This window comes from Grus americana, chromosome 6, assembly GCF_028858705.1.
Source record: "Grus americana isolate bGruAme1 chromosome 6, bGruAme1.mat, whole genome shotgun sequence".
Classification (NCBI taxonomy): Eukaryota; Metazoa; Chordata; class Aves; order Gruiformes; family Gruidae; genus Grus; species Grus americana.
The window spans coordinates 19,366,752-19,379,954 of NC_072857.1; the positions used below are offsets into that span (position 1 = coordinate 19,366,752).

General features: G+C 38.0%; 1 protein-coding gene across 4 annotated transcripts in view; it reads left to right on the plus strand.

Moving 5' to 3' along the window:
* The window catches only part of SLC4A10 (solute carrier family 4 member 10), a 161,683-nt gene that overhangs the window by 120,763 nt on the left and 27,717 nt on the right, over positions 1-13,203 (plus strand). For all 4 annotated transcript variants that reach the window (XM_054830215.1, XM_054830216.1, XM_054830214.1 and 1 more), the window contains exons 8-14: positions 2,687-2,844; positions 4,475-4,562; positions 5,076-5,222; positions 5,805-5,905; positions 7,318-7,492; positions 7,677-7,810; positions 8,942-9,187. In XM_054830215.1, the coding sequence (XP_054686190.1) occupies positions 2,687-2,844; positions 4,475-4,562; positions 5,076-5,222; positions 5,805-5,905; positions 7,318-7,492; positions 7,677-7,810; positions 8,942-9,187 (1,049 nt within the window). The remainder of the gene's footprint in view (positions 1-2,686; positions 2,845-4,474; positions 4,563-5,075; positions 5,223-5,804; positions 5,906-7,317; positions 7,493-7,676; positions 7,811-8,941; positions 9,188-13,203) is intronic.

The window sequence follows — 13,203 nt, forward strand, 5'->3', positions numbered from 1 at the left end:
ACCTTTCCTGTAAAAGTCAGCATCACTTCCTTAAAACCCCAGAGTTTTTATTCTACTTTGCTCTTTCAGTTTACTCTTGAGGCAATCATGGTTATAGCTTATTTTCTGTCATTTTCAGCAGAAGGGCGACTGTCTTCCATTAAATCTGGAAACAAAAATACATCTCAGTGTAGTAGAAGGAAGATTACGTGTAGTGGAGCCTGTTGTTCTTCTCATTGAGATTATAATACAGCAACTATGAATTCATGATTGTTGTGGGTGGTGTGAGAAGCAGAAAAGGCCTTGACTGTGTAAGCACTGCTTAGTGATAACTAAAACATCTCTATATTATCAACACTGTTTTCAGCACAAATCTAAAACATAGCCCCATACCTAGCTACTATGAAGAAGATTAACTCTATCCCAGCCAAAACCAGCACATTCTCCACCTCTTATTCCATACCATTTAGGTTGTGCTCAGGGACCACGCTATCCAATACGACCTCATTAACCACCTTCCCATTCTTTGATACAATACACAGATATCATTCCCTTAGTCTGTGGACCACCCCTGTAAAAGTCTGTAAAATGTCCGTAAATGTACACAAAATGTCCACTGGATTCATTTAGTCCATGACTTTGGGCTCCATGTGTTACGGTGGTCACTCAGGACAAGAGTGTGTTGCATGGAGTTACTGGACACCATAGCCAGGTCACTGCTGCACTTGCACTACTTCTTGTGAGGCATGCCCTCCATTGGTTCCTGCTATAGTAATTTCCATAACATGCAATTCAAATCATGGGTTACAACCATTTAAGGGAATATCCATTACAATCTGCACCTTGGTCCCTTTGGATGAGACCATCAGGTTTAACATTACAATGAACTGCTCCCCTTGCCCCTGGTCCACAGACTGCAGTCTGTTAGGGGTGTACCTACTCCAAGTGGAGCCTTATCTATGAGCCACAGTCTCTCCAGGGTATACCTGCTGCAGCATAGACTTGACCATAGCCACAGTTGCACCTCTTCCAGCATGGCCTTCTCCGTGGGCCACGATGCCTTCAGAGATATACCAGGTTCCAATGTGGCCTTACCCACAGTCACAGTCCCTTCAGAAGTAAACCTGCTCTGTCGTGGGCTTATCCATGGCCACATGCTTTGAGGTGCTCTAGCATGACCCCATGCACAGCCACTGATGCTTCAAGGTGTACCTTCTCCACCGTGGACTTATCCTTGGGCCACAATCCCGTCAGAGGTGTAGCTGTTGTGGCACAGACATAACCATGGCCACAGACGCTTCAGAGTGCCCTGCTTCCGCATGGGCTCATCCACAGCTCACAGTCCCTTGGACTTGAGTTCTCACTGGAGTTCCAGTTGGTCCAGTACAGCAGCATAGAAACAGCAGTGATGCCCTGCCCAGGGGCATTGTGGTTGTTGTTATCAAAATGCTCCCAGGCACAGCACAGTAAGATGATGAGCAGTACAGCACTACAGCAAACAGTGGAAGCAAAAAGTAGCCACTTAACAAACACTAGACTGTACTATACAGTAGGGCAAGCAAGCCCCATGGCAAACACAAGAGCCTGCCAATTAATAGCTAAACAGCAGTAACAGCTATAAATTTGATCTAGCACATTCAAATCAAATCTGTCATTATTTCAAACCCTATGTTGGATGCCAAAAAAAACCTGTTGTGGTTTAGCCCCAGCCACCAGCTAAGCACCATGCAGCTGCTCTCTCACTCCCTACCCTGGCAGGATGGGGGAGAGAATCCTGGAAGAGTGGAAGTGGGCAAACTCGTGGGTTGAGATAAAGACAGTTTAATAACTAAAGCAAGAGCTGCGGACGCAAGCAAAGCAAAACAAGGAATTCATTCACCGCTTCCCATCGGCAGGCAGGTGTTCAGTGATCTCCAGGAAAGCAGGGCTCCATCGCACATGATGGTTACTTGGGAAGACAAATGCCATCACTCTGAATGTCCTCCCCTTACTTCCTCTTCCCCCAACTTCGTATGCTAGGCATGGTGTCGTATGGTATGGAATATCTCTTTGGTCAGTTGAGGTCAGCTGTCCCAGCTGTGTCCCCTCCCAATTTCTTGTGCACCCCCAGCCTACTCGCTGGTGGGGTGGTGTGAGAAGTAGAAAAGCCCTTGACTCTGTGTAAGCATTGCTTAACAGTAACTAAAACATCTCTGTATTATCAACACTATTTTCAGCACAAATCCAAACCACAGCCCCTTACTAGCTACTATGAAGAAAAATAACTCTATCGTAGCCAAAACCAGCACAATGATTTCTAGAATTGTTAATTATGGAAGAATAAGATGTCTCATTTCTTTTACTGTTATAAATTATTGATTCTGTTATAAATTATTGATGCTGTGATGAATTATTGATAAAATGTATTAAAGGAAATTAATACCGTATTCTTAACAAGATTTTGAATGCGATTTGTTGTCTTTATAAATTAATTCTGCATTACTTTAATTATGTTTCCAAGAAAAATTAGTCAAATGATGAAAGACCAGCTGTTTGGTTTTGGGAAATATTTTTATTTAAAAAAATTATTCAGCAGACAAGAATAGTAGAAACTCTATAATTGCAGTAACTAAGATTATAGTGCAGTGACAAGAAAGTCTCTGTCAAAAAAATGGGGAAAAATCTGTGTGAACAGCTTTTAGATTGTAATTTAATATACTTTTTCCAGGTTGACCTACACTTCATGAAAAAGATACCACCTGGAGCTGAAGCATCAAACATCTTAGTTGGTGAATTGGAGTTCCTGGACCGTGCAGTTGTTGCTTTTGTTAGGTTATCTCCTGCAGTGCTGCTTACGGGACTAGCTGAAGTTCCGATTCCAACAAGGTACAGTTGGATTTATTTCTCTTCGTGTTTTTCTGAGTACCTTGTGGAGACAGGGTGATGTGACTTTCAACTTTGTCATTTATTGAGTTATGGATTTGGTTCTTTCTTTAACAAAGACATGTTTTAGAGACATCTGTCCACTCCTTTACATGATGTATGGGTATATTCAGAAAACCACTGTTTGTGTGTGCAGATAGTCATTCTTTGTAGAAGTAGAAAAGATAGCTTGTTAGGTTACAATGCACAGTTTTTTCTATGCAAACTGGTAATACTGCAGATGAAATACTAAGGTGAAATATTCAGTTTCTTAGAATAGCTGAATTATGTCCAGAAGAAAAAAAAATGAAGAAGGAATTGAGTAAGGAAAAAAACCAAACTATGTGATTTGATTGACTAGGGATAGTGAATGGATGACGAACATGCTGTAAATATCATGCTCTTCTAAAAGTTACTTTGTAGATACTTGCATGGTAGTGAACATGTCTTTTAACCATAAATTTTTATTAAATTAATTTTTTCTAAGTTGAAACTTTTTCTGGTGAAGTACTTTGGTTCTGAGAAGAAATTATGAGGAATTTTTAAAAAATGTCTAAAATAGAGTTTGTAGTCAAATAGAAAGCATTTAAATAGATCTGCAGATATATTACTTCCTGCTGGGGTTGATTTAGGTCAAAGCTCCAAAGTGAGTCTCCCATATCTGAGTTCACTGACATAACTATTATTGCAGTCCCTCACTTTTTTTAGTATCTGTGCATATGTTTCTACACAGATTCTGTCTCTCTTTGCCTTCCCTCTTTTAGTTTCTATAAAAGTAGAATTCTGACAGAAGGCAGTAGTGTATTCTGTTTGTTTGTGACAGGCTGGAGTGTTATGCTATGAAATGCAATGCTGAGACTCAGATCCTTGCTCCTAGTCAGATAAACAGTATAAAATTTTCTTTAAGTTGTAGTTACTTTGTGGTTACTTTGGATATGACTTTTTTTGTCTTTTCTAATTTTTGCATGTCTGTAAAGGACATTGAGGGACTGAGTTGGCTTTGAAAAAATCTTTTGATGCCTTTCCTTGTAACCTCCCCCAACTTCCCACAAAAAACCCACCAAACTTCATTTATTTCATTTGAACCTATCCTCTGCCTTTTATAGAACCTTTCTAACCCCAAGTCTAGAGTAGAGGCTGTCTAGAACCTTAGTTGGGAGTAAGAATGATGTAAAAATGATTTCTGTTCAGGGGTAATTTCACTTCTCCAATATTGCAACAATACTACTACCATAAAACAGTTGATTCTGTTGAATTAACAGAGTTAAATAAATTAATGTTAATGTGTTCTGTACATAGATTATAGTTGCATATATTTATTATGTAAGATAAGGTTCATTATGTAAGGAGGTTTTGATAGTCTCAATCAAGTCTGACTGTGAAGCTTATGATATATTTTTGGAAGTTATTTTCACATTTTTTCTAACCAGAGCTTCATGTTTAAATGCATGTGTGAGGATCTTGAAGGAGATTATATATAATATTTGTCTCAGAGGTTCTTCTAGTCCAAGTTTTAAATAAGTATTTCTGTAGTTTGTGTAGTTACTTTCAACTATCTATCCTTTATAATTTTTTATTTATTTTCTATTTGCAGATTTTTGTTTATTCTTCTTGGACCACTGGGTAAAGGGCAACAATACCATGAGATTGGAAGATCAATTGCAACACTAATGACAGATGAGGTATTCTTATTCCTGGCTTGGTTTTAGTAATTTTGTACTGACTGAAGAGGTGTAATAGGGAATCTCCAGTGTGGAATCATCCAGTTGAAATGTGACTAATCATTCTGATGATGCACAAATAGCATTCTAGTTCGTTTCGTGATCCTGTAACAGCCTAGATTATGCTGCCATAAGGAGATAACAAAATGAGAAACAATATTCACATACAAGGATATCTTCACTGAGAAGATTCCATTTTAAAAAGTTACTTTCCAGTGGAATTAATTGTGTTTTAAACTGTAAAATCTCTAGAATGTTTAGCATCTGTAAGGATGTTTTTCTGTAGCAGCTGCAACTTCTATGAAAACTGTGTATCAGAAGCTCTAGTCAGTTGAAGCTGAGACTGTTTGTTTGGTGGGAACTGCATGAAGTGTGTTCTATTTCAGAGAATAGGGACCATCATGAAAAATATTATGAGAGTATTCCTTTCCCCATCTCTTTTTCCTCCCACATACACTTCTCCGTTTTTCACAGGTGTTCCATGATGTTGCTTACAAAGCAAAAGACCGCAATGACTTGGTCTCTGGAATCGATGAGTTTCTTGATCAGGTTACTGTTCTTCCTCCTGGAGAGTGGGACCCAACAATTCGAATAGAACCACCTAAAAATGTTCCCTCTCAGGTTTGTACACTGTAAAATTTACACACTTTTAAACATTGTGATGAATTTTTGCTGGGTGGAATTAAGTCTCGTTAATTTAGCATTTAGCTGAGTCACTATATAGACATTTTGCATGGCCTTTATTTTGTTGTTAATTTGCTTTAAGAGAACCTGTCTTGCAAGCATATAGTATAGTGATGACATTTTGTGTAGTTCAATACTAGTCCTCTCCTGAATAAAGACAGATAGTTGTATCTAAAGATCTTAAGTTCAGGGGTCATAAGCATCTTTAATTATTCTGAACAGCCATGGTTTATTTTTGTTCTAAGCTTATTGCAAGAATTGATCAAAGCAGCCTGACTTGCTACTCCTTAAAATGTTTTCTGATACAGAATTTTCTGTGATCGATTCTTTAAATTTCTTAGACCACAGTTTCTTCTACCTATTTCCTGTTGTATAACTCCTCTACAACTTATGAAGTGGTTATGTTGATGAATCTTATAATAAAATTTACATGTTTAGTCTTTCAACTCTCAAAGCCTGTTTGCTAAAATTACGTTTTGTTTGCCAAGACCCATGAGAAGTATCTTTTCCTTCTGGTAGGAGAAGCGTAAGATCCCAGGAGTGCCAAATGGGACTGCAGCCCACGGGGACGCAGAACAACCTGGAGGGCACTCTGGACCAGAACTGCAACGCACTGGAAAGTTAGTGAAAACATATGCAAAATCTTAAGTGTTCTAAGTGATGCACTTCCAAGGAAATCATAATGATCATAATGGTCTGATTCTCCCTTAAATCACCGGCTTGGCATATGATTTTTTTCAGGCATTTTTTCTGATACCACATAGCTGAAAAGCACAATACATGCTAATTTGCAGAGAGGGGGAGAGGGCAAGAGGATTTGAGTTTTCACATTGTATTTATTGCAAGCTCCTTTCGCTATTGTTTATAAAGGTCAGATCTCTGTTAAACTTGATTAACATTTCTTATTTTTATACAGCCCGAAGGAAAAGTTGGGAATAGTCTTGTGCCATGTATTCTGAATACTTACAACTATTTTGTAGTTGAAGCTTCTGGGCTGTGCAGCTCTAGCATTTCTTTTTTACCTCAGTAAGCCATGATCTGCCCTGGTACATGAGGCTACAATTACCATGGTGGCTGCAATATACACACATCGGAAGGAAGAATTTGCCCCAAGGAATACTTAGGCTCTCTTGTCTAGTATGGTGTGGTGTAAGAGCATCAGCTGTCAGTGGTTGCCTTAGTGCAGTGTAGTTGTGCGATAGACTTGCCTTTTATCTTGCTGCCTCTTGATATTTAGATATCGTTCCTACCTGCATAAGGCTAAAGATTCAGCTGCAGTGTTGGTGTACACAGTGGGGCAGAGGAGATGATGGCCAGTCTGGCTGTAAGCCGTTCTTTCATTGGTGAACCTGGTAATTGACAGCTTGAAGGATCATCCTGATATTTAGGAGATAGTGGCACTTCGTCTTGCTCTTTACCCCAGCAACATCTGATACATCAGGTGTCTGAGAAAAAGAGCATTGTGGGGATATTTACTTTAACTGTATGGTATATTGCAAGGGGGAGTCTGTTGCTAAATATTTGATTATATTTAGTGTAGTGTAAATGACAAAAGATGACAGTTCTTCTCCTTGGAAAATAGTGGCCTACATTCGATTCTGTCATCGATTGTATTTAGGAACAGGTTCTCAAATATAGAACGTGAAGCTCTATATGTAGACATGTGGGCAAATGGGCACTGTGGTAGCTCTCTGATTAAACAAATGCAAAGAATTATTTCACATAATAAATAACGGGTTTATGCGTGGGAGCTAATAACTGTCCTGAAGTTTTGGGTCTGGATGATTAGATAAAGATTTTATAAAAGAAACATGCAAATTAGTTTGTTTTAAAAACACAATTTCCTGATTAAAGTTATCAAGCTAGGGTTCCCAGAAACTTTTTTCTGGAAAGGATGAATTATAAGAGTATGTATAATTTGATTAAGGAACAATAGCTTCTCTGCAGTATATTTAAAGCAATACTGTGGAAGAAAGTTTGGTATGCCTTTTTCATTAATTTGATTTTTTTAAAATTTTTTTTTTTTTTTTAGATTTTTTGGAGGATTGATTTTAGATATAAAAAGAAAAGCTCCCTTCTTCTGGAGTGACTTCAGGGATGCTCTCAGTTTGCAGTGTCTGGCATCATTTTTGTTTCTCTACTGTGCTTGCATGTCTCCTGTCATCACATTTGGTGGTCTGCTGGGAGAAGCAACTGAAGGTCGTATAGTATGTGTTAAATCTGAACTTTTAAAACAAACTTACGCTCCTAGGTTTGTGGTTATATTTTCTTACTGTTGCATGAATCACCTTTAAATATTGGTGTTTAAGTGTTTAGAAGGCTACAGACTAAGACATTGCAAAAAGAATCTGTTTGAAAATTTATGGACACTTCTCTCTGTGTTGTATTCAGAGTGCAATAGAATCACTGTTTGGAGCATCCATGACTGGAATTGCCTACTCTCTCTTTGGTGGACAGCCTCTCACTATACTTGGCAGCACAGGACCAGTTTTAGTGTTTGAGAAGATCCTATTCAAATTTTGCAAGTAAGTGAAGATCATGATATGCATCATCCCTTGAATGTTGTTAGGTAAAAGTAGACACTGATCCCAGAGTTCCAACATCTGCAGAATAAGATCAACAGTTTGTTTTGGAGTGCACTGCTTAGGCTTTCGGAGTCTGAAAATTATACAGTGACTGAGACAAGTGAATTGGTGGTAACGCAGAAAGTGGGGGTTTTTATTGTCTTTTTTGTTTGTTGTAAAAACCCCCCACTGTTTTGAAAGGAATGCAAGCTTCAGGATGTTTGTTTGTTTGTTTCAATTGTATCGTTTTCCAGTCTGAAACAAGACATTTAAATCTGTGGTTTATCTCATCCCTAACTCACGCAAAAGGTGTTACCTCTCACCCAGGAAGTAAGTGCAGTGGCAGTGGTGCCATCTTTCAATAATCACTAATATAGACCCTGCCCTTCCTCCAACTGAACGGAGAAGGGGTGAAGCATTGTGCCTGAACAGCATATCCCCGCATTTATGTTAATGTGCTATACATGACATACCTCTGTCACAGTGTGGATAAAAATTATGTCTGCATCTTGGCAACCATCATGCTTCTCTGCGATCCTTTGCTTTTCTGCCTCATTGCTGTGATGGGGACTTCTGCACCAAGATCTCCTGAATAACAGAGTAGGAGACCCCGCTTAGCACCCCAAAAGCTCTTTTATCACCTTCAGGTAGACCTTTCAGTTTTCTGTGCTAATGTCACCCAACGTGTTTGGAGCTCTATTATCATATGCAGTAAGCATACAGGATTTTGATGAAAGTCGTGACTATAGGTACTCTTGCAGCTTAGGAAGAAATTGTCAGGTGTTGGCTGGATATGGGATGAAAAGTGGGTGGACCTTATACACTTCATGTGTGTGACTACTGTGAAAGCTGCTCACTCATTTTAATAGAAATAAAGCTCTTTCTGTCCCGTTAATTGGGAGGAGAGCTCAGGTCAAGAAGTGACTTGACAGTATCTTCAGTTCACAATAGGTAAATAATTTCCGATTCAGGCTGTCCCCAGAATCACACATCCCTAGGCAAAAGAAATTTTGGAGCTGCCTCTTCTCCATTTACTGTGGCTGGACAACGGATAAACTGTGTTTAATTTTTTTTTTTTTTTTTTTTTTTTAGAGAGTATGGGTTGTCGTACCTTTCTCTGAGAGCTAGCATTGGACTGTGGACTGCAATCCTGTGCATCATCCTTGTTGCAACTGATGCAAGCTCCCTAGTCTGCTACATTACCCGGTTTACCGAAGAAGCTTTTGCTTCTCTTATCTGCATCATTTTCATTTATGAGGCCTTAGAGAAGCTGTTTCATCTCAGTGAGACATATCCAATCAACATGCATAATGATTTGGATCTGCTAACAAAGTACTCGTAAGTAAGATTTCTTCTGTTAACACTGGGGTTTTTTTTCATAGGTTATGCTTTCTGTGTGAGGAATGCAAACCAGTACACAGCAGGAAAAGTTTGCAGTAGTGGCAAACTTAACATGTGGAAGCTATTGAATTAGGCATGATGCTGGCATATGGAAGTAGTAATTACTGGAGGTATGTGTACACATTTACTTAAGATAAGTAAATGATATCTTGACTTGGGGTTTGGAAAAGCTTACACACATGCAACTTGGAAGTCCTAGAATAAAAATAGGACTTGGAGGCACCTCAGCTTTAGGTCTTCACATTTTTATTTAATGAGGTGTAACTCAATGATCTCTTACTGTAACCTTGTACTGATGATTTATAATATTTTATTGGGTGTTCAGGCAACATTTTTATATCATGTTTATCTGTTTGTTTTTTGTTTTGTGGGGTTTTTTTCTTCCAAATTGAAATATTGACTTATCTAAAAAGGATATAATTTGATGTACCTCCTTTATTTTAACCTCTCTGGCAGTTAAGGTTCAAGCTCCAAGAACTGAAGTGGATTTAGAATTGTTAGGTGCTTCTCAGTGGTGATTGTTTTTGTCATAATCAATTTGTTCTTAATAACAAGATTTTTTAATATGACTCAATTTAAGCAGCTTTACTTTATTGTGGAGTTTTGAGGGGGTAGTATTCTGCTTGGGGAATAGAAAAGTGAATGGCTTTAATCAATATAGTTTCATTTAGAAGTAAAAACTCATAGATATGTTTCTCTGGTATGAGAACAAAAATGTTGTTCTAGTAAAGCACAAGATCCTCATCTGTCCTGAGGCCAATTAAGCCTGGTCACCTCAGCAACTAAAATGTCATTAAAAAGCATTTTCAGAGAAGATCCCCCTCCAGAAATGTCTTTATTATTTCACTGAACCCATTTGAACCCTCTGCATGAGCAGGGTGGGGCCCAAAAGGAACAATGCTTGCGCAGCGCCACATCTTCTGTTCACTGGAAAAACAGGAGTGTCTCAACCAAATGTCTCATTTGCATTTTAAGCTGGGAAAAACAAAACATGGCAACAGAGAAAACATTTGAGCTAGAAAAATAGCAAATCCTGAATCTGAATGCACATTATATACCTTAATACACAGAATGAGTTAAATTATAGAAACTGTAGTTCTGCTGTGACATACTCTCTCATCATGCTGAAAAAAATATTATTTCTCTCTAATAGTTGAATCAGTAGACAAGGGAATATTAATTCTAAGAGAAAGCAATAAAGATCAAGAATAGACCATGCATGCAGTTGAGGTTATATCCTGGTCTTATTTAACTTCACTTAACTTCTATGTAGTTGGCATTTTACTCTAAAGAGCCTCATCTAACACAGTGTTTATGTTTTGTTTTGGTTTTTTTTTTTCCTTTACCACTTCGGAGTAGTCATCTCAAAGGGAAAGAGAATATGATGGTCTCATATGTTTTTGAAAAACAGATGTTGAAATACTATACAAAGAAAAAAATTATTCAGAAACCATTTAGCAGGTGGAGCTGAGATGTTAAAATGTGTAATAAAAAGCATAAACACAAATAGAAGTACAGGTTCCTGGGTAGCTGGCTTTATTCGTGGTTAGCTGAATCGCATGATATTGCTTGAGATTTCAGAGAAATAAGATTAACAGTCTTGCTTCTTTTGGGGTACAGTGATAGGTATCTCTGTATTTTATGAAAGTGTTTTATCACCATAGTCCTTATGTTTACAAATAAATGTTTTTTGTTTTATTTTAAATTCCATTCATTAATCAGAATCCCAAATTGATTTTTGAAGGATGTTGTTTACTCACTGCCTGCCCTTGGTAACTGTCTTCATTGAATGTAGAATCTGCAGGGCACGCAGAATGGTAAAAGAGCAGCAATTGCCATCCTCCAATTACAGCTATTGACCTGTCATGTTCTACAGTCTGGGAATACCAGCATGACAGTTTTAGATTTTCTAAACACAATTCCTGAAGGACAAGTGTCTTCAAGATGTTTGGAAGAAAAATTTGACTGTTGCTTGGTGGTTTCAAACACATATATAGCTTTGAAAATTATTTGATATAATAGTTTTGAAGTTATTTATGGGGTCCGCATTTCATACTTACATTCTCAGTTATTCTTTCATTCTGTGTAGATAGTACAAATAAATAGACTTTTAAACTCTTGAATTACTTTTAACTTTAGGCATTTATGGTTTATCTTCTACTTGCAGCAATATCCTATTTATGATTGATATCATGTCCATGGCAACTGACCCCATTAATATCAAAATGACTAGCTGTAGACATAGTTATAGGCAGCATAGTTCTTATGGGATGCGGCTTACATTTTTTTTTACCCTTAAAACTGATTGTTGGAAACACCAGTATGCATAGTGATTATCTTGTAAGAGCGCATCTGCAGATTCCAAGGATTTGTGCTCTGAACACAGCAAAGCGGTAATTCTAGCCTCTTCTGCTCTTTCCCTTTCCTTCTCCTTCATCTGAGTTTTTCTCAGTTCTTCAGAACCAGCCCTGATGGGTTGGGAGAACAGAAAGATGTGCTCTGTTGGAGCAACTCTACGTCAGCTGCCCAAATGACCAGTGCTTTCACAGCAGGCTTGGTGCAACCTGAACTTCATGGGTTTGCTGTGCAGATATGCACATATTACTCTGTCCAGACACAGTGGCCATTTGCCCAGAACGTGACGGTATTACAATTGTCATTCCCATGTGATCATCCAAGACAAGACATTTCAAATAACCCTCAGTCCCTGCTCAAATGTCTGTACATGTCTCAGTTCCAGAAAGATCAGAAAATAGAAGACGAATAAGCATAAAAGCTTACTTGAAATAAAAATCTCATTTTTGTGTATTTGAAGTTGGGGAATATTGATTTCACAAGGAATTAGAAGCTTTTTCTGCAGCATCTGACTCCAGTCCTACTTGTAGTTTAAATGGGTAACAAACTTGGGCTGAAACTGGTCCTGTCCTTAAAGGACCAGCATACTCTGATACAGAAGCTAATTAGTATCTGCTGTTTTGCTAATTAAAACAGCTGTTTGCAGTTTCCTCTTTGGGGATTTTAAAGACAAGTTTTTAATTGTTAGTAAAGCCTTGGCAGTTCTTTAATTAGCAATGGGTGAACTTCAAAAGGTTGAGCAACTCATTTCTCTTTGAATGCTCAGCCAAAGCTTATGTAAAACTTTATCTTGGATCTGCAATTCTATGCTAGAAAACTCAGGTTATACTGTAAAATGCCTGTGTTTTCTGTATTCTGCCTGTTGCCGACTCAAAAAGTTGATGATAAATAGGTCAGGACAGTGTATATATTTGAAGCTTTCAGTGTATGCTGTGGCCAGCCCTCCTCTCTTCTTGCATGGATTTTCCAAGGATGCTCTGATTTCCACAGGTAGTCTGTCTACATCCTGGTACTGTTGCCTTTGCTCTGGTGAAGACATGAGTTTGACCTAGGAAAAGTCATGGGCATGCTGTTAGTACTGTCCTTTGGGGTACGAGACAAAGAAAATAATAATTTAAAATGGTTGGTATTTCAACCAGATTGGAACCATATTTCAAGTGAGAAAGAAAACCCATTCTGTACTTTGGGTGGGGTTGAATTCTGTCATAAACAGTCTCTGTTGCAGGAGTTTGATGTAAAAGACTACTGCATGCATCTCCTCTTATATTTAAGACTTATAGGAGTCCTTACTAGTATCTGCCATAACAAACCTTAGAAAGACTATAGCAAGAACATTCAGAACAGTTGGGGTTTTTTTGTTTATTTGGTTTCGTTTTTTAATCAAGCAGACTCAAATATTTGAAAATCAGCTGAAAGTCCTCCTAAAAGATTTCTTAAAAATCCATATTTATCATTTTAAGTAGAAGATAGGAGTCTGTTACAGAATTCTATCTCAAAAAACCAAAAATATATTTTGTTGCATGATCTAATTAGTGTGAAACTAGTCCTAGTGCACTTTTTACTCGTTTTCTTTATTATACATGTTTGCTACTTTGTGT